Source organism: Lagopus leucura, unplaced genomic scaffold (genome assembly GCF_019238085.1).
Source record: "Lagopus leucura isolate 7727_CA_CO unplaced genomic scaffold, USGS_WTPT01 Super-Scaffold_100030, whole genome shotgun sequence".
In the NCBI taxonomy this organism is placed as follows: Eukaryota; Metazoa; Chordata; class Aves; order Galliformes; family Phasianidae; genus Lagopus; species Lagopus leucura.
The window spans coordinates 2,295,291-2,322,516 of NW_024962281.1; the positions used below are offsets into that span (position 1 = coordinate 2,295,291).

The 27,226-nt window shown below is 49.7% G+C and overlaps 2 protein-coding genes across 10 annotated transcripts in view; one reads left to right on the plus strand and one right to left on the minus strand.

Moving 5' to 3' along the window:
- TCF7 (transcription factor 7) overlaps positions 1-9,230 on the plus strand; it is a 53,889-nt gene extending 44,659 nt beyond the window's left edge. For 3 of the 7 annotated variants that reach the window (XM_042881776.1, XM_042881775.1, XM_042881774.1), the window contains exons 6-10: positions 341-427; positions 2,051-2,161; positions 2,285-2,447; positions 2,811-2,918; positions 5,323-8,778. In XM_042881776.1, the coding sequence (XP_042737710.1) occupies positions 341-427; positions 2,051-2,161; positions 2,285-2,447; positions 2,811-2,918; positions 5,323-5,511 (658 nt within the window). In that variant the 3' untranslated portion in view covers positions 5,512-8,778. Of the gene's footprint in view, positions 1-340; positions 428-2,050; positions 2,162-2,284; positions 2,448-2,810; positions 2,919-5,322; positions 8,779-9,069 lie in introns of those variants that run through there. The other 4 variants (XM_042881780.1, XM_042881779.1, XM_042881777.1 and 1 more) reach the window with 3 other exon arrangements.
- Positions 9,231-14,243: 5,013 nt separating this feature from the next.
- Positions 14,244-21,846, minus strand: SKP1 (S-phase kinase associated protein 1). Of its 3 annotated transcripts, XM_042881784.1 has the most exons (7): positions 21,754-21,812; positions 20,030-20,131; positions 19,290-19,386; positions 17,316-17,389; positions 16,437-16,580; positions 15,666-15,806; positions 14,244-15,485 (listed from the first exon to the last, which is right to left on the minus strand). In XM_042881784.1, the coding sequence occupies exons 3-7, from the start codon at positions 19,384-19,386 to the stop codon at positions 15,450-15,452; spliced, it is 492 nt and encodes a 163-aa protein (XP_042737718.1). In that variant the 5' UTR covers positions 20,030-20,131; positions 21,754-21,812; the 3' UTR covers positions 14,244-15,449. The 3 variants fall into 3 exon arrangements, with proteins under 3 accessions (XP_042737718.1, XP_042737716.1, XP_042737717.1); XM_042881782.1 differs by lacking the exon at positions 20,030-20,131 and having other exon boundaries at positions 21,754-21,846; XM_042881783.1 differs by lacking the exons at positions 20,030-20,131; positions 21,754-21,812 and adding an exon at positions 19,930-20,023.
- Positions 21,847-27,226: the final 5,380 nt, after the last annotated feature.

Here is a 27,226-nt window from a genome sequence, read left to right on the forward strand (position 1 = left end):
CAGCCTTCGGCTTTTTGGCCGAACGGTGCTTTCTTATTTTTTAAGCAGTTTATTCTGTGCGATAGCAGTATTTGTTCTGCCCACCTCCGTGTTCAGCACTGCAACAGGATACAAGCTAGTTTCTGAAAGAGGGGGGTGGAGGGGAGTCAGGTGTGGATCCAACCTCGACAGGGAGCTCCCTAAGCAAACCCCAAACCCCACAGTGCCCGGAGCAGCGCAGAGCGAGGGCACCGAGCCCCCACCGGGACCCCACTGCTCCGAGCCCCGCTAGCAAAGGGGATCTTTAGGAAACAGCCACGCAGCTGTGGATACTTGATAGACTCTTTCTTCCCGATCCCAGGCAGAGCCAGTCTGTCTATCCGCTCCCGTCATGTGGATTTAGACAGCCGTATTCGTCAGCGCTTTCTGCTGGGGCTTCTTTCTCCAGGTGAGTATGTGGGGCCGGGAGCGGCTCGACGCCCGCAGCTTGCAGTGTGTGCGGGAGCAGCTTGCAGCCCAGCGAGTCAGGGCAGTGCCCGGATGCCCCCGGGAGCAGCGAGCGGCCAGTGAGGATGCTCAGCAACTGGGTTGTCATCAGCACAGGTCAAAAAAGCAAAGCCAGAGAGCCCTGCCTTCAGTGCAGCACTGGAAAAAGGGGTGAAGCCCATCGCTCCTCGTCTCTGACCATGGTGTTGTGTGCACCGCCGAGTTTTGCTTTGCAGAGAGCAGTGCATTTTCCTTGATTTCAGCCTCAGAAGCAGGACAGGCAGCAGGCAGCTGCTGGCATCGCATCTAAACAAGTCTGAAGTCTGCAGCTGATACGCAGCCCATGCCTGCCCCGTGCTGCCCTGTTCCCACTCCAGTCCCACACAGGGTTGGGGCTGCTTTGTGCTCCTGCAGCATCGCCAGCTCCGAGGAGCGAGCGCAATCCTGCACCGTCTGCATCTCTGCTGCTCTGTTCTCCATAGTTTGTCTGCTTTGTGGTTACATGTACCCCAGCCCCACTGATGTCCCAGGGAGCAAAATGCATCTCATAACTGGGGATCTCAGAGCCTGGTACCTTGGGGTTTGCTGATGGGCAGGGCGATGGCGTGCCCCTGCTCCGGCTGCTCCCGCACCAGCTTTGCTTCTGCTTCATGTTGTCCTGAAGTCAGCAAAGGATTCCCACAGAAAAACTATGCAAGCCGTCTATCCACACAAACCTCTATCTGTGCAGCAGGGGCAGGAGGGTGCTGCCAGCCCACCTCGCTCTTGGGGCGCTGGTTTTTGCAGCCCCAAAGGCTCAGGGTAGGGATGTGCTCACGGTTCCCTTTGGGGCCCTGCAGCCCCCAGGTGTGGCACAGGGGTTCCCACTCACACGGGGCTGGGTTTTGCAGCGCTGCTGCAGACAGGCAGTACACCTGGCCAGATAAGGATCAGACTGTGCTAGTGGATTAAATTAAACAGCTTTTCTTTCTGTGCCAGCATATCTAACGAGCAGTTCACCTCCCATGGGCGATTCTGCCCTCTTGAGCTGCAGTCAGAGCGTGGCAGGCCTGGCAGAGCCGGCGGCTCTGGCTTTACCATCAGCAGCTTGAGGGAGCTAATGAGGCCTGAAAGGCATCGAGACCTCTGATGATCTCATCCTGTGTTGGTGGAGAGCATTGCTCGGGCAAGGTGCACCTCCTAGAGTTGCAGTTAGTTCATGTTCAGACTTATGCTTTTTCTGTGGGGTGGTCCTAATCTCTCAAATCCAAACGTTGGGTTGAGTTTGTTGTTTCTTCCTACAGCACTAATAAGATATTGCAGCAACAGAGATCTGAGTGTCTGAAACACAGGTTGAAAGCACCCTTGATCTGGGCCCTGCTGGCAGGGCACCGGGGAGCGGCACGGCAGCATTGCTGGGAACAGCAAACTGATGCCAAAGCCCCACTCCCATCCTGCGCAGCCCCCCTGGGTCCGTTCTGCCCTTGTTCTGCTTTCTGTGCCCTCTGCTTGCCGTCTGCTTCCGCCGCTCCAGAGAGCCACCAAGGGACGGCCCCCCCAGCGCCCCGCTGCCCCGTGAGCGCAGCTCACCCCCTCTCCATTGCAGGTTCACTCACCCGCTGATGCTGGGCTCCAGCATGCACACCACTGGCATCCCACACCCCGCCATCGTGCCCCACTCTGGCAAGCAGGAGATGGAGCACTACGACCGCAACATGTGAGTTCTGCTCAGGGCTCCTGATCTGTGCTATCGCTGTGGAGTCTCACTGGGTGATGCCCATGAATCACTCAGTGACACCGAGTGGTTCTGACACTGACTGCTCCTTTTGTCCCTGCCAAGGAAACCTCAGCCAGAACCAAAGAGAGAGAAGGAAGCCAAGAAGCCCACTATCAAGAAGCCCCTGAATGCTTTCATGTTGTATATGAAAGAGATGCGGGCGAAGGTCATCGCTGAATGCACGCTGAAGGAGAGCGCGGCCATCAACCAGATCCTGGGAAGGAGGGTAAGGGCAGGTGGAGTCCCCAGGGGTTTTGGGGATTGGGGGGACATGCAGACATCTTCGGACGTGAGGGGAGCTGGGAAGAGTTTCTCTCATCACCCTGATGGAGACCAGGATTTTGGGGGTGTTGGAGGCATTGCATGTCCTCGGGCTGTGAGCAGCTGGTAGGGAGCCCCAAAAGTGGGAGAAAAGGGAAATCTTGTACTACAACAGCAACACAGTGGCTGCAAGGTGCCCTACAAGACCTGTAGCAGCTCCAGTACAGCATCCCCATCCCCACACCTGCCCTGGGATGCTCTCCCCTCACAGCCTGCAGGGCAGTGTCCCCATGGCAGGGCAGGCTCAGTGCTGTGCTTGTCCCCACAGTGGCACGCGCTGTCCCGGGAGGAGCAGGCCAAGTACTACGAGCTGGCACGCAAGGAACGGCAGCTCCACATGCAGCTCTACCCCGGCTGGTCCGCGCGGGACAACTACGTGAGTGATGCTGCGCCTCGAGTCCCATAGATGTGACCCAAAAATAGCCCAGAAATGACCCACGGGGGGAAGAAGTGGGTGCTGGTTGTCCCTGGTAATGCTGTTTTGGAGGGGATGGTTTGTATAGAAATACGTGTTTTGGCATTGGTTTGAACATCCCTTTGGCTGCTCCTCGTGGCACGTCTGTGGCATGAATGTCGTAACTGCAGCTGCCACTGTTGCTTAGTGCCCAAGGAAACAGAAGCAGAAAAAAAAGAGAACTTCTAGGTGATGTGAGTGATGTTTGGAAAACTCCGTCTGTTGACAGGAGCATAATAATCATGGAAAATAAGATTTAAAAATGCTAAATAGGAGAAAAGAAGCTGCTTTGCATGAGACGAGTGCTGAGCTCAGCCTGGCGGGGACTCGGTCCAACTCTGGGACCTCTCATAGGGCTGCATCCCTGGCACTGGGGTCCCTGTGCTGTCCTGCAGGGTGACGGTCACCGAGCCACCGCCTGCCCTGCTGGGACATTGGACCCATGGGGCCACCACGACTGAGCAAACCAAGCACACCACGTTCAAAGTATTCAAATGCAGCTGTAGCAAATGCAGACAGCAGCACTGCTTGCTCCGCCGGTTTGCGAGCTGGCCCCAGCTCCTCAGAGAGGCTGATTCCCAAGTAAGGGTGCTGTTAAGAAAATGAGAAATCCACGTTCAAAAGGGGAGAAAAAGGAAAGCTCCTGCATAGGTAGAGAGGGACAGCAGATCGAGGTGCATGCTCTGCCCTTTCTCTGTGCCATGTCCCACCTAGAGAAGCAGGGCTGGGCTCCCCAGTGCAGTGCTGAGAAGTCTGCTTCAAGAGATTTCCTCTTTGCTATGTTAATGGTAGAATAACAAGGCAATAAGCGAGCTTCCAGTGCTGCAGAAGCATGGGATGCAGCCTTTTCTAGTGGCTTTCTAACTGTTTTGATCTCACATGCAACAAGCCCTGCCTAACAAGCTCGTTGGAGACCTGAGGCAGGGTGCAGAGGGCTGTCAAATATCCACCTGCCGCTGGGCTCTGCTGCTCCGTGCAGGGTTCCAGTGGTTCCCTCGCAGCCACATTCTTTGTCTTGGAGCTGTGCTTGGAGCTCTCCTTCAAGCACTGTTCAGAAAGCCCAAAATCCCACAAAACATCCTCAAATAGCCAGAAATCATAATCAATAATGTCCTTGCGTAATAACTAGCAATAAGTAAATTGCTGGGAGCTCGGCTTCCACGTGCAGCTTTGCAGGGTCAGTATTGGCTGAGACCTGGGTTGGCCGTGGAGAATCTGGGGCAGCACCCAAGAATGCTCTTCTGTGGGTATCCCTGGGGGGCAGCAGCAGAGCTGAGAGCCGGGCATCATTGTCCTTCAAGCCAAGTACGTCCTCCATGGAAATCCCATCCCTCCTGCTTCTCTCCTCTTGGCAAGCACCAGGAGGTCTCCTCTCCCGGCCAGCACACACCAGGCTCAGAGCACAGCAGCTCTCCCTCCAGCATTCATGAGCAGCTGCTCCAGGCCGTGGTCGCTGTAGGAGCTGCTGTTCTCTCTGGAGCCCCGGCGAGGAGGAGGAGGAGGAATGTAGGTCACCTCCGCCGCACGTGACTCGGTTATTAGGCAGGAAATGCAGTTGCTCCCACGCCGAAGAAAGAGCTCACCGCAGTGCAGAGCTTTCCACCTTCACTCAAACCACAAGAAGTCATACAAAAAGACAGAGGGCCTGTGAGCCCTGTGAGCCACGCTCCCCACGCTGGCCAGATTTGCTCCAGCCCCTCTGTGCCCCGACAATCTCAGGGAGGAAATCCGGGGCTAGCACTGTTTTGCTGTTAGGGAGTGAAGAAAATGTGAGAACAAGAAATGAATCCACAGCTGCAGAAGGGCTGAGGTGGGGAGATGGGTATTATAAAAAAAATGGCAGTGGAGGCGTGGGTATTTTTTAAAAGTGCCCAGGGATTTATGAAGCTTCCCCACGTGAGGTCGGGGTGCTCTCCTGATGAGGACCTCTGATGACAGCAGGGATCACAGTTCTGCGTTGTGCAGATGTGACCTCCTGCAGTGCTTCGAATGGAGCAGGAGAGCTGGGTGATGTTCAAACCAACGTCCTGCAAGGAGGAGCTGTGGTGTAACTGCATTCAGTAGGCAGGCTGCAGGGTAAATGGGGGGCTCAGCTGGGGGAGGAAAGCTGAGAAGGCAGTGATGTGGCTCCATCTCTGAGTTCCTGCAGATGTATGCATGTGAGCCCTACTGCCTGCAGTGCTGGATGTGGGGACACTCACCCTGGCGGTGGCTTCAAGACTCCCCCGGGTGCATTTCCCAGAGCTCAGACCAGCTCTGCTCAAGGCCCCCTCCGTCCCCCAGCACTGGGAGCACAAACTGATGGGCTTTTCCTTGGCCTTCCTAGGGGAAAAAGAAGAGGCGGACACGGGAGAAGCAGCAGGACTCCAACTCAGGTAAATCCTGCGGTGCTGAGCCATGCAGCCCTCGGTGCTGGACACTTTGGTGCAGAATGGATGATCCCACACAGTTGTTGTTTTACCACTCTTTGCCATATTTCCTTTTATTCTTAACCAATGATCTGTGCATTTCATGAGACAGAAAATTAGCATTTCTGTGAGTTTTTCATAGATCAGCTTGCATTAGAATACTAGTAGTTCATGGAAACTGAAAATATGAGATATTGTCAAGTGCTTATCTGCATGTATATATTACTGCTAATTATGCAGAGCATCCAGGTGGGTGCCCCCTGCAGCCTGCCCTGGGCTGTCCCTTTGCTGGCTGTGAGCTGGGACCAGCCCTGCCTGTGCTGCTGGGATTGCTGGGATGACACAGCTCAGCTCACACAGCTCCAGTAGTGGCTGTGTGATGCCCTCTTTGAGCTGCCCATAAAAAGCAGTTCCAAAAATGTGTCCCAGTAATGGCTTCAGTTTAGTTAGTGCTGTAGATCGCATTCAGTGCCTAGGATGTTGAGAATGCAAGCATTTCAGTGTACATGCAGTGTGTATCTATCATATAAACATACAGCCCGTGTGTGATAGAAAAATCCTGATTTCACCCTCTGTGGATGGGAATGCTGCTGCTGATGCCCCACAGCACGCACTGCTGCTGGTGCAGGCGGGAAGGTGCCCTTCTGCAGTGCTGCAATAGGGCTGGAAAAGCAGCGTGTGCCTGAAGGCAGGGCTGCAGGGCACAGCTGTGCAGCCGGGGCTCATCTCTGCAGTGCCACCTCCGCTTTCCTGCGCTTCTGCAACGTTTCCTCTCCTCTCTGCTGCCCACAGCCCCATTCGCTGGCACCCGGATAGGCATTGCTGGGAGCAGGTAAGGAGCAGGCAACAGCTCTGTCGCCTGGCAGCTTTCCCAGCCTTTAGGAATGTGGAGGTGTCACAAAAAGATGTGAATTTCCTGGTAGCGTCCTGCAGCCGAGCCGGGTGCTGCTTCTCAACCCCCTTTCCCTGCTGCGATCACTGATTTCATTCATTTATGTATTTATTTCCCTAACGATCACTTTTTTTACAGGAGAAATGGTGCCACCACCATTCTGTTGCAGAAACAAAACTTGGGATTGTAGTCTGTTAGTGGTGTGTTAAGCGGCTGAAATGATGTTGCCTCTTTTCTTCCTCCTGCTCCTCCTCCTCTTTGTGCCTCTGCCTTGCCCATTCTCCGCCACGCATGCTTCTGTGTTCAGATCCTGCCTCTCCTAAGAAATGCAGAGCTCGCTTTGGCCTCAACCAACAAACGGACTGGTGCGGCCCGTGCAGGTGTGTATCACATCTCCACCTCGCGGGGTTCTCCTGGGCTGCGGGTCTGGCCCTGCTTTCTGCTCCTCCGCACACCAGGGATGCTCCTGCAGGGCCCTGTCTGAGCACCCTGGTGGCTGTTGTCCCTGAGCTGCCGTGGGCAATGTCCGTGTGATGCTGATGAGCATCTCTGGTGTCAAAAGCTTCTTTGCAGGTCTGCCTCTGTGACCGTGGTGTGGGGCTTTCCACCCATTTACAAACACCCCTTGAGGGCTAGTTGTGAGTAGTGAAGGTCCTTGCTAATTTTCCTGAGGTTTTTCCTATTTATCCTAGAGGTAACCATGTATGTTGAGATGCAACTTGTTGGTTTGCAGCACCCAGCATGGAGTGGGAAAACCCCAAGCAAGGAGCTGGTTTGTAAACGTTCCACACCTTGGGTTTCTAGGGCATGACCCCAGAATCAGTGTGCTTATTGCAGCTTGAAGCAGGGGAAATCATTCAGTCCACCCAAATCGGAATCCTGGAGCAAATCCCCAGCAGTGTGGGGTCACTGGGTCCCTCATGGCTGATGTGGGCTGAGTGAGGACTGTGCCTCCCAAACCCAGCAGATCACAAAGCCCCACGTATGAGCAAGGAGGTTTAGCTTAGGAATCCTTAGGTTTCCCGTCCCTGCAAACAAGCCCAGGTCAGGCTGAGGTTCTCTGAGCATTGACAGAGCTGTGGGTTTCCCTGCTTATTGTGGGGAGGGGACCGGATAGCCTTAAAAGTCCCTTCCAACCCAGACAATTCCAGTTCTGTGACTTCATTTGAACTCCCCTCATTCAGCTTTGGCGCTAACCCTCTGCATTGCTTCCAGTTAACACAGCCTGCTGAGTTTGTAGACCTTAGCATGCTTTTTTATTTAACTTTTGCCTTTCAAATGCTACTCAGTCACATCTTTTCTCCAATTGCTTGTACTAACGGGCTGCTGCCAGTTCAAGGGCTTCTGTCCTCCCTGCAGTGGTCGCAAACACCTGTAGAGAGCAGCTCCCACCTGAGGTTCCCACTCCACAGGACAACAGTAACTGGTGAAAAATGGGTGTTGCAGGTTGGAGGTTTCACCCTTTCACCAGGACAACTACAGCAAGGTGCTGTAGTTCCTAAAGGACAGGGATACATCCTTTTAGCTGTATAGGAGCCATGCAGGCTGTAGTATCAAATCTGCTGCTTCTCCATCATTTTAAATCAAATTGAATCAACGAATCGATGAATCAACTGATAGGTTTCTGTCATCCTACAAGGATGTCATGGAGACCCTCCGTCCTGCAGCTGCTCCTGAATTGCCTGTAGGAAGCCCGGCTCATCCTGGGGCTTGGCTGCTCTGGGAGCTGCAGCCCATGAAGCATTCTGTGTGCCTTTCAGCAGCGCTGTCGTGTTTCATACCGTGTTAATTGGGTCACCCCAGCTAACGATGCCACTGACAGCAGTAATGCCATTTCTCTTGTTCGCAGCCAGTGCAAAGTCGTGTTTAATACTGGGCTACTTAATGCATATTCCATCAGTGTGTAGTTTTTCATTAGTGAGATCAAAGAGAGGTGTGTGCCTGATCAGCCAGCTCTCCATTTGATCCGTTTTCCTCAGCTGAGGCAGCCGAGGCAGGGAGCTGAGCAGAAGGAAGGGGTTTTTTGCCTGTTGTAGCTGTGCTGTTGTTATCACGAGCAGGGGATTGCTCCCTCACCACTGCTAGGTGACATCCTCAGAGCTCTGTGCTTTGGAATTTCCCTGAGCCGCTGCAGAGGATGCAGAGCACCTGATGTGAGGGGCGCTGGGAGTCACTGCCCCCGGCTGGGCGCTTCTGCAGGAAACCCCGGGCAGCAGAACCCTGCTGCAGGGCTGTGCCAGGGCTTCCTCTCCCACGTGTGCGGGTGGCATTTTGTGCTTGTGTCTCAGCTTCTGAAGGGGCAGATCACAGCAAGCACGTCAGCCCACAGAAGCCATGGATGGCTTTCTGGATGGGTGGAGGTCAGAGGCTTTTTGCCGCAAAGAAAAGCAGCCGAGCAGAGGGCCGGGGTAGGAAATGTGCTGCAGGTAGAAACGCTCAGAAGAGTTCGGGCTTCTCCTTAGGAAGACAACTAACAGACGATGCGGAGCGCAGCGTGGCGGCACGGCCTGACCGGGCACCGCTCCACGGCCGCGTCCCGCAACGCGGCAGCCGGCGCAGCCAACGGCGGGATGGCGGCGCGGCCGGAGCGCTGCTGCCGCCGCCGTTATGGCGCCCCCTCGCGGGCGCCGCCGGTTCGCACCCACAGGCGGCCGATCTCCGCGCTGCGGCTCCGCGCCGTTCCGCTCCCCGCCCCCCCGCGCTCTGCTCGGCGTTTTGTGTGTGACCGTAAACTCACCCTTCATTTACAGATAACTCTCTTCACTGTTCATAGGAGGAAAAAGAAGTGCATTCGGTACTTACAAGGAGAAGGACGCTGTGCCAGCCCAGTTTCTTCCGATGGAAGTGCTATAGACTCCCCTCCCTCCCCCCTGGATGCACTCCAATGCATATCCTCTGCTTTCCCTTCAGACAAGCTTGCAGCCCCCGCAGACTCCACACACAGAGAACGCACCGACCCCCTCCCGGTCTCTGCTCCCATCACAGCTGCTGCCTGCTCCTCCAGACCCAGCACCAGGTGCTCTCCCGCGCCCGCAGAGCCCTCAGCCTGCAGCGTGGCTTCCACGGGGACGTAGTCCCACCCCCACCCGTGTTTGCTGAGACACTGTGGGCACTTTGCTCTCCCGCTGAAAAGGACCAGAGGCCCGGCCCAATTCCCCCGCAGTTAGGCAACAGAACGATTGGAGGATGCTGGAAAACATTTGACCCTTTGGGGGGAGGGTGGTGGTTAAAGATAGCAAAGTGATTTTTAAAAAGGTTAAGGAAAAAAAAAAAACACACAACAAAACTTGCCAAAATTTGAAGTCTGATGAGTAAATAAGCCTTTTGTCCCTGCCCTGTGCTGCTTTCTTGTTTGTTGGGGGCTTTTCTTTTTTTACTGCGTTATCTGAGTGTGGCAGAAAGCAAAGAGAGATCCCCAGCTTGCTGCAGTAGGTGGTAGGTGCTCTAAATCTGACACTGGCTTCCGTGTCCTGCCTTCTGAGCTGCTTTAGACTGTAGTCCTCCTGTAGCTGTTATACCACAGAGCTGGAAAAGCTGGAATAGGAGCCTTTTGTAAAAGCCCTTGTGTCTGAAAATGAAATGTAGCGATGCTAGCTTTCTGATCCGACTGGATGATAGGGAAATATTTAAACTAATGAGATGTATTTTTTAAACTTCTTGTTTGAGAACAGGAAGGCACTGTTTACAGGTAATAGTCTCTGTGCAGACACGTTGAATCCCATCAGTGTATGGCAGGGCAGAGCATTGCTCCCCACGTCAGCCCGGCGCAGGGTCTCCCTTCTGTTTTGCTTTGGGTGCTGCAGATTCAGACAGCAGGAATTGCCCTGCAGTGGGCTGGGAGAGCCTCAAAAAGCCTCCCCTTAACTCAGCACACATGAGGAGCACATAGGGCAACCACACAGCCTGACTGAGGCACTCAGGAGCGCAGTGCTCCATCTCAGGAGCCAGGCTGAGGCCGGGCTGCAGGAAGGAGCTGAGCCCCGCGCTCTGCTGTGCAGCCCGGAGCAGCAGCGCCCTGCCTGCCCCCTGCTCACAGGCTCTGCTCACCTCTGCAACATCAAAAACGTTCCTTACTGATTTGGTGTCTAACTTTTTAAAGAACTCACCTGAGCTTTTTCTAACAGATCTCCCTCAGCCCTCGCAACGAGGCCAAACGTGCAGGCAATCCCTCCAGCCTGAGAACGTTTACCAGGTTCTGGTATCTTGTGATTTGTGGACAGATTCTGATCTCCATAAGCTGACGTAAATCCCAACTGAACCAAATGCATTGATTTTCTCTATGTTTACACACTTGGCACACAGACCAGAGCCCGGTCCGGTGCATATTTTTTCCTGCTTGAAAGAAATGTATTTTAGACTGCTGAAGAGAAAAAGAACACCAGGCTGAGGGGGAGAGGGGTCTATTTTTTTCTACTTTACAGAATAGGTTTTAGAGTACTGACTACAAATTATGTAGTCATATTATTGTAGAACTGCAAGAAATTTAAGATGACCTTTATAATGTAAAAAAATATTTTTATATTTTTTTTTCTTAAAGCAAAAACCTGGATTTTTTTACATTGGACTCAACTTTTTAAAACAAGTTTATGCATCAAAGATTGAAAATTAAAAAAAAAAAAAAAAAAAAAAAGACCACTGATTAGTCTATAGAGCATCTCTGGGTTTATTCTCCTAATTTAGGTACTTTTGCTTATAGTAGTGTAGGCCTTTGACTCGTTTTAGTTTAGAAGACCCAAACTTACTGCTTTATTCCTCTTGTGTAAATGTAACTTGAGAAGCACTGACTGGAAGCGACGTGCACAGAGCTGTGCTGACCCTTGGAGAAGCAGCATCACCTGCAGCGCCCGCCAGCTGCACACGCTGCACTCAGGGTTCGCGATGCAGCCCTTGCTCACACACCATCCGCTCGTCTTTAAGTTATTTCAGCAAGCACAGCAACTCAGCCAGCCATTCCCAGACCTGGCACAGACTCTTCTGACCAGCCATTATAAATATAAACCTTAAAAAAAGCTTTGTCTCAGCTCGCCGTCCTTCACTGATCTGATCACCCTCTGCTGTAAGGCCAAGTGACAACAGCCTCAGCTGACAAAAGGGCCGCGCTGCGCCCAGCAGTGGGCAGAACTGGGTGTAAAGCTGGCACAACGTAATACCTGGTTGGTGTTCGTGGTTGGATGAAATGTAGCTTAGCAGCAAAGATGGGTATAAAGAAAAACCAGGCGCCTCTAAGTAACACCAGAGGAAATCTAAGGGAAAGTCCTGACCAGCATTAAACTGCGTGTTGTGACCAAGGACCGAGTAGCACTAAGCAGCCCTCATTCATTTCAGGCTCGTTAGGACTTCCTTCCTCTATTTCAAGGCTGCTCACAGCCCCCCGTGGTGCCCGCGCCTCGCTCAGGGCACGCTGACAGGAAAAGGCCCACCTGTGTCACAGCCTCCTCTCAGCAACGCCATTCCATCCGGTCCTGCAGTCTTGGTGAAACCTGCCTTCCCTCCTGCAGAGCCTTCCCTCGTGCAGCACACAGCACAAAGCACAGCACACAGCACACAGCACAGCACAAAGCACACAGCACACAGCACAAAGCACACAGCACACAGCACAAAGCACACAGCACACAGCACAGCACACAGCACACAGCACACAGCACACAGCACACAGCACACAGCACAGCACACAGCACACAGCACACACCTGACCAAAGCTCCTCACCAGCTCTCACACCAACACGGCATGGTTTTGCCTTTGCTGTTACCTGAATGCTTATGTGGCACAACTGAGGAAATGCCTTCCTTTCCCCAAAACACGCAGGAGAGCTCAGAGCTGCCCACTGCTGGGACAGAGCAGCGAGCTGAACTGATGGCTGCCCTATGGTTACCAATGCCAAAACAGAGTTACTTTTATTAACGCCAAAAGAAATCTTCAAAATGCCATATGAAGTGTTGTTATTTCGTGTCAATGTGCTTTTTTAACAGAAGGAAAACATCGCCCTGAAGTTTTTAATCCCAAGAAGATTTTTTTTTTCAGTTTTTACAGCAATTTCAACTTCTCTTGAAATACGCATTTGATTTCCTGAAACCAGTTTGAATGTAGAAGTCATGGAAACACCACTTCATTAAACCAAGTACAACCACTGTATGTATGTAGCAGGGATAAATGTTTTGCAGCTGTACTTTCATTTGTCCAATGATTATCCATCATTTGTTGTAATTTTTTTTACTTCACCAAGTTTGTATTTTTTGGCTTTTATGTTCAAAATATGTTTATAGCTTTATAAATAAAGTAATTGCCAGTCTGGCTGTTCAAAATAGGCCACTGGAAATTATAATCCTATCAAAGTGTCAATTAATTATTCCTTAGAACTGAAGTTTTCTCGTACTTTGATGTTCAAGCATTTCAGCATAATTTCCAGTAGCCTTCGATAGTAAGGCTGCAGCCGTGAGCCAGACAGAGCACTTCCTGCCACATGAGCCCATCACTGCTGCTGGTTCCTCCTCCCCCACTGTGCCCCCATTTCATCACTTCAGCCGAGAGCAGCTCTCCCTGATCAGGCCACGACCTGGGAAAGAAGTGATTATGCAGCACCAGGCCAGTTCATGATTAACATCAAGTTGAGCAATGGAAACAGCGCAGTGCCTGCATCCCAGGTGTTGGTGTTACACGGCTGCCTGCTGACACAGGAGACACAGCAGGCTCAGCTGAAGAGGAAAAGCCACGCAGCAGCTGCTCTGTACCCACAGCACCCTTGTGCAGAAGGTCCCTCTCGACAGCTTGTGCCAGCAGATGCACACAGGTGTTTTCTTGCACTGCCACACACATCAGGTACTGGGACAAAGCCTGAGCCAGCACTACAGGGAATTTCAGCCAGAGGAGGCAAGTTGTATGGATTCCTAATGAACAAGGCCACTAACATCAACATCTGCCACAACACCATCATGCTCTGAGCACACAGCCAGCCCTTTTGCACAGAGCCATACTGCCACAGCAGCATCAGCTTTGGGCAAACTACTCATGCCAGCAGCCAACTGGCACGATTCCGGAGCAGAAGCCAGAGGCATTTAGTTCACCATTGAAGCATTTGACCACAAAGGGTTATTTCTTAGGCAAGCTGTTTTAAGAATTAGCAATTCTTGCCACAGGTGCTTTATGCAAACAGCAGAAGTAAGGCTACAAGGAAGACAAGCTAAACTGCCTCTGTCTGTTCCTCACCTACAGCCCAGGGAGGCACCACGTGAGGCAGCAGCTGCTGCTGACCAGCACCTCAAGGAAGCAGCTGGAGGCTTCTGCCATTGAGCACAACTACAGCTTCTGTATTGGAGTGGTCACTTCGAGATGAAACCAGTGTTAACCTGAACGCTTACTTGGTGCACAGAGATGGATTTATTTCTTGTAGGAATGCAGGGTGAGCTGAACACTGAACTACAAGAACTGTTATCAGCAGCTTTTCACTAGGGGCACTTTAACAGAGTAGTACTGTTTACAATACAGGATGCTTGGCAGGCTTGGAACGTCCCAGTCTGTAACACTGGAGCATTTTGTGCCCACTGACAATGCTATCAGCAGCACAAGGGCAGCCCAGCAGCCTTATGAATAAGCATCTGTGACCAGCAGCTGCCTCTAAAGCACAGATCTGAGTGCTGCTTTAGAACGAGTTATGAATGCTCTCATTAATGGTTACATCAAAGCAACATTACCTCAAAGCTGGTAAGCCATCAAAAAAACCCATCTGGATTTAGCTTCAGACTTCACCTGAGGAGCTGCTGACTGACTGAGCAGCAGCTTGCACTCTAATTGTTTACAACAGATACAGATTTCACTCCAGTTAAGCATCCCTCGGTGCTATGGATCACACACTCAGTGAGGAGGGCAGGCTGTCCAGTTTCAGGCCATTAGAACCGTTTGTAAATACAAGTTTGAAAGCCCTTTATTAACTCAGAAGTGAAACACTGATGTTTAAAGTGAGATAAGTATGTTTATTAAGGTTCATTCTACTCTAAGATTTATACAGAGAATGGAATGCAATACAAGCTAAGAGCACACCTCAGATCTACCACAAAACCACCCCCTACTCCCTATAAGGGAACTGTAAAAAAAATTAAAATAAAAATCAGGAAACCAGTTACTGTTTAACTAGTTGCAAGTGGCTTTGTCCAAAGAAGTCAAGCTCAATATTGCATTAGCTTTGTATGCAATAAGAAGTCTCTACAAGCAGAAGTTTCACATACATAGGCAAAAAGATCTCCCGTGGATACATGAAACCCATGTTTTAAAGAGCTACATCACAAGGGTAGTTTAAAATTGCCTAAAAAACAGCCACTAATGGCATGCACAGGTCAATAATATTAACTTTGGTAATGTCAGTCGTTTTTTTGGTCAAACCTGGGTTCTACTTTTGCCAAAAAAGAAGTATAAAAACACACCTGTCCTGTGCAGAAAGCAACACACGTCCCACCTGCTGGCAGCCAGAGGCACAGCTGCAGGACATGGTAGAAGTCTGCCAAGTTTGCTGTCAGAAGCTTGCTAAGCCCTAGCTCACATCTTTCACTACTCACTGGCCTATCAGGCAAGGCCAACAGGACAAGGAAGTGGACAGATCTTTTCTTTAAATGCAGAACAAGAACCTTCCTTGGAGTTATATAGCTGTAATAACACCAATTTTTCCAAATGTCTCTGTAAGAAATCCAACAAATTTCTTTTTTTTTTTAAGCTTCATGTAGCTCCCCAAGACACATTTAATTTTCCTTTCTGAAGCCATCAATACCCTGTAAATAAGTGTTTTGTTCTTCCTGAGGAAGAAAGCAAAGGTGGTTTTATTTACAATGGTGGAGTCAACACTTAAGATTGTAACTGGACTGGGAACAGATAAAAAAGTATAACGAAAATGACAACCTTAAGTGCTGCTTTCCATACAGGATCCACACTTGGTTCAGCTTTATTCGTTGCAGAGTAAAGTAAAAAGACACCCCATTACACTAGTAAAAACGCAGATTTAAATTTATACTCAAAAAAAAACAACACTACACATGCAAAGGGAACAATATCTTGCTAACACAACTTCATTTGCTGCTGCATTTGTCTAATATTAACAATTATGAACAGAGCAGTGCAACTAGTATTCGGAACAATCCTTACAGTGTTCGAGTGTCAGGCACAGCGCTTCACTTCTCTTCACACCACTGGTTCTCCTTACGTACCTGGAAGAACAACGTAACTGGTAACAATGCAGTAAGCTTCCAAAGCTCAAGGGGAAGCAAACTCCTACAAGCATTGGAGTTCACTTACTGTAGAAAGGCACAGCATCATGAAATTATGAAGCATCACATGTTAATGCAGCAGAAAAGCAGCTACATTATAATTAAACCCAGATCGAGTACCTGTGCTTCTTCCTCTTCAGTGAAGTCATTCTTAATGTTGAATGTCTTGCGAATTTCTTCTGGAGTTTTCCCCTTGATCATGTTGGCAACTGTCTTGCATGTGACATCAAGCAAACCTTTGATGTCCAAGTAATTTGCAGCCTGTAAAACAGTTTCCAAATTTAAAGCTTCCAGATCAATGTTCTGCCTCTGCAGATGGACCACTACAGTTCTGCTCCCAGCACTGCAGAATGCTGTAACCACTAAGAGCCAAATCGCTCTGAGAAGCTTCCAGCTACAACCCTGAATTAACAACTGAAGTTCACCTGCCAAACTGGAGTCATTTCTACCATGAAAGCCCCATCTCCTTTCATACAAGGCTTTCAGAACCTCGCACACACCTCTGAGACGTTGAATACTTGAGTGCTGTTAGCTAGCTAAGACAGGAGCCACGAGGTAGATTTCATGTAAGACAGTAATTAGCTTTTTAAAAATGTGTATTTATGCAGGTCTCTAAAACACCACTTAAAGTAATAAGACATCAGCTAAGACTCGAAAGCGAAAAGGGGCCACAACTACAGACAAGTACAGGAACTGACAGATGAGCAAGCACTGATTAGTGCCTAGCATGATATTAACAAGCATCTACCATTCACCAGATTCAGCCAACTAGTTGCCCTCCCCATGTTTCCTACATTAAGAAGTTCTTCAAGAAGCATCAAGACTTGCTGGTAAAACAAACAGAGGTCACTGTGCAGGCACAGCCTTTATGCTTCCACAACATAAACTTACCAGGATGAGCTCAAAAAGTGTTCCTTGGTCTACTTTCAGAAATTCTTGATCCCACACAGGGATGTCATCCGTTCTTTTCTCCTTGTTCTCATCATCCTCAGGAGGAGGTGGATCATCTTTGTGATGGGTGCACCACTGAATCACCTAATTACAGTTTTGATAATACACTTTTACCCAAGTGACTTTCCCATTAGGCCCCAACTCTAACATTACTTTGTTTTAGGAGCACTGTACTTTTCCTTCTGGACTGATATTAGAATCACCTGTTCATGTTTCATCATCTTATGTTTTCCTCTTAGAAGAACTAATCCCCAATCCTGGAACCCAACAGTCTTCACAAAGCTCAACTGAGACAGCAGCCAGTCAATTAAATACTCTGGATTCTGAAGAGCAGCTCCTAGCAGTCCAAGCAAACAATAAATCCTGTGCTAACACACACAGGACCATACAGAAGTAACACAGGCCTCATTTTGAGGAGCTGGAACACTCGCTGGCTGTGACTCTCATTGCTGCCTGCCCTTTAACCTTTCTCCTTACATTCTGAACTCATTAAGAGCCACCTCAGCTCACACAACCCAGTTACAATCAGTGCTTTAAAACCACGAGATGCTAGTGAGCACAGATGTCCAGCACCAGCCCTATGCCTTAGGAGCCCTGCCCAGCCTCCACCTGCCATTCCAGAAGGTCATTCGTGTAGCTCTTTAACCATGAGCTGTGAGCCTCAGCCCAGTTCTGAGATAAACTGTGCTCACACACCTCACGACGGTGCTACACTTGTAGCCAACACCTGGGAAATATTTTCAATAGTAACACTTAACTGCAGCATTAATTTCCCATCTCATTACTGATACACAACGCCATCACTTCCCAGTGCCTTACCTTTTTTAAAATAGCTGCGTTGACGTTTGGAAGAGGGACTGGGTCATCATCGCCTTCATCATCCATTCCCAAGTCTACAAATGGAAAGATGACCTGCAGCCAGCAGCCTAAAGCTTTGTTCTCCAGCCTGGGCTGCTTCATCAGTTCTCCACTATTCTAACAATACTGAGCTGAACAGACAAACAGCAAATGATGTCAAAGCAAAGGCAGAAACTTGAGGGTGGTTTTGCAGAGCACGGCTGCGTTACACATGCTGGGTTCCACTAACTGGAGCTGAGCAGCTTAACAGTGCTGCCTCCAAAGAGATGCTGACATGTTTGAGCACGAACAACCCGCTAAGGCAGTTACTTGTCCCAGCAGAAGGGGACAGTTCCATGTTCTGGGAACAGAATGCTTAAGAAGATTTATGAATGCTCACCACTTCCAATCCGCAAGTTAAACCTCATTGTTTCAACCAAGGTCTGCCATTCTTTTATCAAATAAGAACTCAGACCCAACGTGGCGAGTACAGACAACGTTTTGTCTTGCACAGGAGCAGTAAATGCTGAAGCTGTTGCATTTAGACAGGTCAACTGCTGTCGTTGGTGGGATATCAATTAGTGCTACCTTTTGTCCAGAACATCTGATTTTGTAGATTCTGAAACCAAAATACTGACATTGTAAAAAAGTCTTTTTGCATATGTTACCAATTACTGGAAACCCCAATTGCATCCTTTGAAGATACTAACAGATATTGGTGTAAGACATCACCAGACAGTCTATACTAAGTTGCTGGCACAGGGAAGTAACTCAAGTACCCCATCATCAGCCAGCTCTGCTCAGCTCATCCCCACCCCTCCTAAACTGGAGTTTCACCTCTCATCAGAAAATCAGTGCTGCATTGGTGAGGCCTGATGCAACTTCACTTTTTACCTCCTCCCCTTCACTGACATCAAACAAAGCAGCAGGTATTGACTGATGGTGCTTAAACATCTGTACAGCAGAATGGCTTTTCTCTATGCTGCTTAGCAGACTGGATCTTGGTCAGCTCACTAAGAGGCCAGCTGGTGGTGCCCAGCTTACAATACCTTCAGCACAGGCATTCTCATCAATACCTGTTTGTCACCAAACGCTGCCAGTGACACAGCCTGTGTGTGAGAAAATGGAGAGGAATTACATTCCCACTGATTGCCAGTTTCCTGCTCACGTTGCTCATCGTGTTTGAAAGCATCTCAGTACCAGAACTGGAGTGGTCCAATGGTTGGTGTGTTTCAACCTTATTTCTGTTACTGTTCTTACGTCTGAGGAGTCACAACCAAAGATACACAGCCAAGGACTTCATTTTAACTAGATCTACAAGAAGATATTTTCTAATATGCCCAAACTTGTGAATATGCTCAAAAACTGGAAAGAAAACAGTAAACAATGAGGATTTGCACCAGACAGATTAGACACAGTTTGCTCTGTATCTCAGCCATCTGGCAACTCCCCTCCCCCACCACGAGCTCTTTTGTTTCAAATTCACGTCAGCAAGAGATCAGAACCAACTATTTATCAAATAATTTCACTGCATAAACGCAGATCTCCCTCCAACTTTTCATTCATGGCATTAATTCATGTTTCCCTTCTCCATTTAAGACAGTTAGAGAGCAACGACGACTTGCACGATTAAAAGAAAAGCTCAGCTTAACATAAACTAGAAGCGTTTATTAAACTTCACTTTGCCTAACTTTTACAGAGCTGAAGCAAGCCGTAGGCAAAGCAGTGGGGGATTTATATTTTGCCAGCCTGCTGGGAACTGCATTTAAGAAGAGGGCTGCAGTTCAAGGTTTGAGAGAAAATGTTTATCCCAAACAACGCTCAAGCCGCGCTGGCAATTGTTCCAGCTGCTCCAACAGGAGACAGCAAGTCAGGCCCAGGCCTGTGCTCAGCACCAGCTCGCCCCCTTGGTCGCAGATCCTGCCCACACGCCGCTCCCTCAGCTCCCATTCTTACCTTCCAGCATCGTCTTTATGGTCACGGACTGTTTTGCGATTTCAACATCGACTTCAAAAATCTCTCCATCTGAACTCTGCAGCTTAATTGAAGGCATCTACAGGAGAAGGACAGTTATTTTCACACAATATCCATCAGATTTCACAAGTTCAGCTGATTCAAATACGTAGTTCCCTTCACTATTTATACTGCCTCTGAACAGCCCGTGTCACCTGCGGCACACTTCAATTATTTGCTGCTTGAATCAACAGTCCTAAGGTCACTAATCCGGATGCTTAAGAAGGATTGATACAAATACACCAACCAATCATTTAAAATAGAAGGAACCTGGATTTTTTTCCTTAAGTTGAAAGCGAAATAGAATAGACAAAAGCACTATTTACTGATCAATTGATCTGTCTTTACGTACAGCACTGCACTACAGCTATCTTTCTCTTGAAACAGCCCCTCAACAACAATTCCGAAACGCTGCTTGTCTTCAAACTCAACCACTGCTCATTTTAACCATTCACTGAAGGCAAATCCCAAAAGTAGTTTCTAAATGACGGCGCCTGGACCAGAACAACAAAACAGAAGTCAGAAGGAACCTCCAGATGTGCTCCAGTCCGACTCCCCCCACCCCAAACAGAGCCAAACAAACCAGACTATCCAGGATCAAATGCTTCCTTCAGAAAGTGCTCTGCATTCTGAAGAGCCTGAGAAAGCAATCCAGCCCTAAGAGGAACACTATCAGCACTTACCACTGCTCTCACAGAGTAGGAAGTTACATCAGCACATCGTTATATTAGGAAAAGGTAGGATGACTCAGTATTTTCACCAAGTTTTTCAGACGCTGATAAGGCCTGCAGTGCAAGTGGCAGACTTGGAAAATTTCACTGATAAATAACATTTAAAAAACAACACTTCTCACACACATAACTCAGAGCCAGGAGTCGTGAAATGATACAGCAGCTACCAGGTTAGAGCTTCTGTCTGAAGCTGTGCTTGAGCTCTGCAGAGATACTAAAATGAAGGGACCTGAAAGACACAACAAACCTGACTGCAAAAACCTGTTAATCAGTGCTTAAACTCGTGGGATGCACTCCTTTACCATTCAAACATTCGTTTCCAGCAGACCAGTGCAACACTATTTTTCCTCAATACAACAGCTTGAAAATACCTACAGCACATAACTGTAAGTGCAGCCTGCAAGTTGTTTTAGAGGAAAACCCCAGAGACGATGAATTTCAAATTCATTTAATTTCAAATTCACTTCAATCCCTTTCCAGACATTCTTCCCCAGCCAAGTTTACCACCTAAGCATGCTGACTCCCTGCAGTCGTACCTGAAATACCCAAACTGGATCACCTGCACCACCTGAAGCAGAAATACATTATCCTTTTTCAAACGCCTCCTATAGCTCATCAGTATGGCTGAGCCTGACAGCACTGCAACAAACCGAGGCCAATGAAGGCCAGCCAGAGTACACGATTAAGCAGCTCACAGCAGCCCCAAGTCCTCACTGCTTTAATTTCCATTTGGCAGAGCAAGTAGCTAGTTAATGTTCACACAGCAGTGTAACCCTATATGACAGTGCTGCTCCTAATTAGGATTGGAGTTCTGGAAGGACACAGCCGTGGCCACTCTCAAGATACACACATATATGTGAGCACCCACAAAAATCAAGTGAGGGTTAAAGCACAACCCCACACCGTAGCTTGGACACGCTCTGAAAGAGGGGGAGGGGAAGGAACATCAAGGCACGCGTGTTGCGTACCGGGCTGGAAGCACTCAGCACAAGCCCAGCTCCACGCAGCAGCTCCCAGCCCCCTGCCCGTGCCTGGCGTTACATAACGCTGCTCAGCGCAGCCGGGATGCAGAACACCGCCTGCCTCGGGGCCGCTGCACCGCCCGCACTGCTTCCACCACGGCCTACCCTGCTCGGGAGGAGCCTTCATCAGCCGAAGCCAAAGCAGTTCAGCTGTTATCAGCGATAAAGCGGCGCATCGCATACACAAATGTCGCCGTTTGTTACGTTTTAGCCCCTTGTGGTGTAACAGAGCTCCGCACGCCGACAGGCCCAGGGAGCGGCACCGCTGTCACCGAACGGACCCGAAACCCCCCGGACCACCGGCCGGGGTGGAGGAGGGGCCGCTCGGCGCCCAGTCCCGCCCACAGCAGCGCCGCGCGGAGCCACCGTGCCCGCAGCGCCGCCAGGTGAGCGGGAAGGAGCGCCGGGAGGAGCCCCGCCTTGTTTACAGCGCGGCGCTTCCCTCGCCTCCCTTCTCACTCCCCCCGCAGCACCGCGAACTCCCGGCCCGGCCCTCTCCCCCTTCAGCCGCCCCGCGGTCTTGCCGCCGCCCTCCGCCCGCCCCCAGCCGGCCCCGCAGCCCCGCGGCCCGGTCCCACGGCTCAGCCCGCCCGGGGCCGCCTCAGACGCCGTTTCCCGCTCGGCCTCGACGCCTCCCGTCCGCGGAGGCCTCACCGTGAGGCGCGGGCGACGCCCAGCAGCTGCTGACGGCTCCCGATAGTGGCGGCGCTCGGAGCTCGACTGCGGCGGCGGCTTTGTGGGGGGGAGGGGCGCGGGGGGAGGGGCGGAGGACCCCGCCTCTCGCTGCCTCGCAGCCGGGCTGCCCGCCGAGAGCGCCTGATCGAAGCACTCCGCTTCTCGCTCCCGAGCCGCGCCGAGAGCGAGCGTAGTATGAAAAGCCCCGTATAGCACACACCGGGAAAGGGAAGGAGGGAAACGGAGCGGCGGCGCGGCAGGGAGATCCGCGGAAGCCGTCGGTTTTAGTCAGGCAGTGACGGGGTCATACGGCACGCCTCACAGTGGGCGGGGGAGCGGCGCGCGGGAACAACGGCTGCGGCGCCCCCACGCGGCGGGGCGGCGCTGAGCGCCTGCGTCTGCCGGGCCGCGTTGGGCTGCGGTGACCAGAGCGTGGTGAGGACGCCGTGTGCGTGACTTGTAAGCGGTTATTTGTCCGCCGGCAGCCGGTTGCTTCGCTCGGAATCCTGTTCGTGGTTTTAGCAAAGCAGCGCGGCTCCACGCGCCGATAAGCGACCTGCCGAGCACAGCTGGGGCTTCCCCTCTCCTCAGGTATTTCTTAGTTCTGCGCCCAGCGACAGCCGCTGAGGCAGCGGGCCTCGAGGCGTTCAGCAGGCAGCAGGCTGGGCAGGGAGAGGGAAGGCTGAGGGATTGCTGGCTGCAGGCAGCGTGCCGCCAGCCACACAGCTCAGGTGAGCGTGAAGCCATCTGTGTTGGTCACGTCCTGAAATGAGGCTCTCTAAAAACTCCAGAGCGCCGGTGGAGGTGGACGCCTGTCTTAAGAACCGCATTGCTCGGCGTCGGGGCGCTCAGCAGCCCATTAGGGACTCAGAAACTGATGTAGAGGGCACTTAACCCTGCTCAAATTATCGTCAGTTGAGCCTTCCAGTCTGTGCGTGGGACACCCAGCTGCGCAGCCCTTCACAGCAGGTGAGTGCTCAGCTGGAGGTGGCAGGTGCTGCTTACACACAGCACATCACCACTAACGTGGGCCTCAGGCGTCCTGCTGGTAGAAACCAGGTAAGCTGTTGTCTGAAATTCGTTAGGACCTAATTATCCTGTGTATATAATACGGATTTATATATACAGGGGCTTTACACACACATACGTACCACAAATATGCCTCAGCACATTTACCTCCTTCCTCTAAAATCCCTTCATCTCATGGCTTCACTGTGGGGAAAAAAAAAAAAAAAAAAAAAAAAAAAAGACTTTTGCTGCATTAAAATAAACAACAGTACCTTTATGTTCTTTAAATGTGCTTTTTAAATTATTTAACGCTCCTTGATTAGAGGATCAGATGGTGACAGAAAGCACAGAAAGCAGCCTACAGAAAATGTCTGCAAGTCCTAAGCACTTTTTCCTGACGCTGCCCAAGATCGAGGTTTCTAGTCAGTAAGCACAAATTCTCTCAGCCTGCAAATCAAAGTCAGTGGAAGGGTTTGCTCTCCGCACAAGGCAAATTAATAAAATCTAGAAACAGGCAGACAGCAAAATTCCATGTCTAAACAGGATCTGTGCTTGGTTTATAATTCAAAGGGATTAAGCATTACACTTGATAGGAGTCACTGAAGGTGCCAAAGAGAAAACTGAGTTTGCAGTGGATTTTGAATTTATCTGTTGAATTAGAAGGTCTGAGAAAGCTAAAGCAACAAAAACACCCAACTAAGAAGTGGCAGACAACTGTCACAGATAGGCTGTAATCACACGAAGGCCACCTCCCTGTGCCCTACATATCGTGTAGGGAATCTCTCAAAGCTAGTCTGAATGCTTTTTTGCTGTCTTTGTCGTGGTCAAAGTCCTGCAAGCCAGTGTTAGCACCACAGGAGACTCATCCTTCACTAAAGCTGCGAAGCAAAGAACAAGATTTAAAAAAATAAATACCAATCTCAATTGTTACGTGCACAGGTAATCATTCCAATGCAAATAATCCTAAGCCTCAGCATCACCATCCTGAGTTGCAAAGGCAATTGTACTAGGTATCAGTCACAGATAAATTACAATTAAGGACCTTGTACTACTGAGAATTCTGAAGAAGGGGGAAGATTAACACTATAGCAAATATGTGAAATGATTGGAGCAACCAAGATCAGTGTAAGCTTAATTGAACACTTATCAGATCCAGAAGAGATCTGACCTACATTCTTGCAGCATCACTGGGCTGTGGGCAGAAGCCAGCTGAGCAGCTGCGCAGCCATAGGGGGAAGGGAGATGTGACACTGAACATGACGTTAGCAACAGAGCAGCCTCCTGGACACAGCACTGGATTAGTCCAGAACCTTGGACTGTTTGCAGCTATTCCTCTTGGCTGTTTAGCTAAAAACAAGCATATTCTCTTATCTATGTCCTCTTCCTCCCCCCCCAAAAAAAAACCTAACTACTTCACACTGCATTTTCATAGACAGAGAAATGCTCTTTGTTAGCAGTGATTGCGATTTAGAGATTATGGAGATAACCTGATGTAAAAAGATGAGTACTTTCTTAATACAAGTGTTACATGGGATTATCAAAGCCTAGAGAGAACCAGGCTTGAAAGACCTTGAAAGGCTCTGCTCCACCAATCACAGGACTCAGTCTGCATTTACTGACCAAAGGGAAGGTGAGCCTGCAAGGACTGAACTTCAGGAGACCACAACTGCTGTGGCAGAGCCTGGTGTCACTGCTGGGAAGCAAGGTGTGACTGCTGAGCCTGGACAAGAGGCTGGTGTGTATGCACAGGCTGTCAGAATCACAGGAGTCTGTTTTATTCTTCAAGGAATGCAGAAGGTAGGGAACATTTTTGAGAGCAAGCAAGAAGCACTTTTTTTTTGTCTGATACAGATGCTGGAAAAATACTGCTGAGCTGCTTCTGCTTGTGCCAGTGTTATTTAAAGCAACGTTGCAACAACGCAGCAGAAAAGAAAGAAAATCCTTGTCTCCACTAAATTCCAGAAAAATTGTGTCTTCACTTCATCAAAACCTGTGAAACAGAAACATCCTTAGACGTTGCTTTCTGTGCAAGTTGTGCCCCAGGAAAGCAGGGCAGTGAGTAGGCACTGAGGGAAGCAGAGCCTGCAGTTGAGATGATGTAACAGCAGTAGGCGGATGAAACTCAACCAAATTGTCTCAGGCAATATCAACTGATTTTTTAATTTCTTTATCAGCTCCTGTTTCTCCCTCAAATGACATTTATGTGCTCTCCTTGCCTAACTGTGAGGATTTGAGACAGCATAAAAGATTAAAGATGAGGGGAAAGTTATTCAAAAGAAAGGCAAACATACCTCAAGCATATTTGCTGCTTTTCCTAACCTCATCTGCAGTCTGACTCCATGCACATACTGGGGTTTGTACCATTTTTGCCCTAGCGTCCACAGAAATAACTTGGACCACTCAAATCCTGCAGTCCCTGTTTCTACATAGGGAGGGAGATGCTGCTGGGTGGCAGCTCCCCCACTTCCAGCACGGTTAGCAGAAGGGTTCCTAATGCCACATGGCACACAAGTGGGGCCATGCTGCACTTGATGGTTTGTAAGGAATGCGTGGCTGCCAGAGCAAGAACAGAACAGGAGTGACTTACTGTAACTGGCCTTCAGAACAGCTTCCAGCAGCTATTTTGAATTTGTGAAGACCTCTGAGCAGTGACAGTGATATTTCAGTAAACTGATTTGACTTCACAGGGTTTTTCTTTACCGTGTGGGTGATGAAGCATGGACATATGGGTACCCAGACAGGTGCTGGGGTCTCCATGGAGACCTCCAAACACACCAGGACACAGTGCCAGGCTCTGGTGGAGCAGCAGGTGCCAGAGGTATCCAGAGGTGCCCTCAGCCCTAGTTCTGTGGCTGCACGGTGCTGTTACACAGCCTTGCAGCTGTTCAAAGTCCAAAAGGCAGATTCTGGGCTGGTACTGATGCCATGGATGATACAAAGCAGAGGCTTTAAGGTTTCAAAGTCCATGGGAATAAATGTAGTACATTTCACAAGTCAGGCTAATTGAAAACATTTTAAAAAGAGAACGTGGTGGAAAAGTGACAGTGCAGCGAAGTGCCGAGGTGGCTGAGCTAACACTGGACAAACCTCAAGAACACAGAATTGTCTGTTTGGAAAGGAGAAGCTGGAGCAGCCACTCGGAGCCAACACAGCTCACCCAGGGCAGGGCAGTGCCAGGCAGCATCCCATTTCCCTGAGGACAAAGGCGGTGGCAGAGCGTGAGCAAAGCCGACTGTAAAGTGGGTCAGGCACAGAATGAGCAGCAGAGGCTCCTTCCCAGCAGCCCTCCTCCAAGGCCTCCCTATTTCCACAGAATGTACACTGACAGCTACAATAAAGATGGGTTTTGACAGTCTTACATTTGACCAGCATGGTGGTGGTGGTCTCAAACCACCTGAGGACAGGCAGCAGGAAAACAGGCTGAAGTCTTTCCATCAAACATGATGGAAACTGGTTTAAAAAGTAGAGTCCTATTTGATAATTCAGCACATTGTATTTAAATGTATAATCCCATTTTAGACTGCTCCTGTTTTGTTTTGTTTTGTTTCTTTTTTAAGAGAACAGTTGCACTCAGGGGTGATCTGATGAGAAATACGGATAGAGAAGTCACTAAGAGGGCCAAGTTACAAATGTTTAGTTCCATTTATACCATCTTACAGAATGCTGCATTTATTTGCAGTGTTGATGGTTCTCATCAACAGCACCCAGCCCACAGCTTCCACCAGAGATGCTCAGCTCAGGTTGTGCTCCTCCTCTTCCATCACCCAGTGAAGGTGGCACAATGCAGGCATCGGAAAATCAGCAGCAATGAGCTGATGCCAATTTGAGACACTGCATACACCTACATCTGTCTTTAGTTCGTGTTGCAAACCAAAACCAAGGCCCTGACATCTTCACAGCAGTTTGACAATGAGGTAATGGGATAAAGTACTGTGGGTCTCATGTGCTGCAGCTAAGCGAGATGCTCTTTGAACACAAGAAGGTTGGAATGCATCTCAGTCTGAAGCAGCACCAGCACCAACAGCAGCTCACGTGTGTTTTTCTGGTCCAGTCCTGTAACCTTCCAAGAAGAGATGTTCTGGAGCCTCTCTAGTTCATCTTTTCCAGTACCACAGTACCCTCCTTCTCTAAAAGTGATGCTTTTATGTTTTCTGTATGTCAGCAGTATATATGTAAGCATTTAAATACTATTAGCAATCTGTGCTTTACGTACTAGAAGCTATCAGTTTTTCATCTATAAGCAGTTGCTTACTGTACAGTAATTGAGATCAGGCTCAACTCACCTTAAGGACTAATGCTTTTAAGCTACAGCACGGGTTTTAAAAGGCTAAAACATGTTGCACTGCTTAATTTAAAACCTGAAGTGTTGTCTCAGCCTTTCTTTTCCTGGATATATGCCCAAGAACTTGAGTCCCTTGCTCAAGAGAACACTTTGTCTTCATTC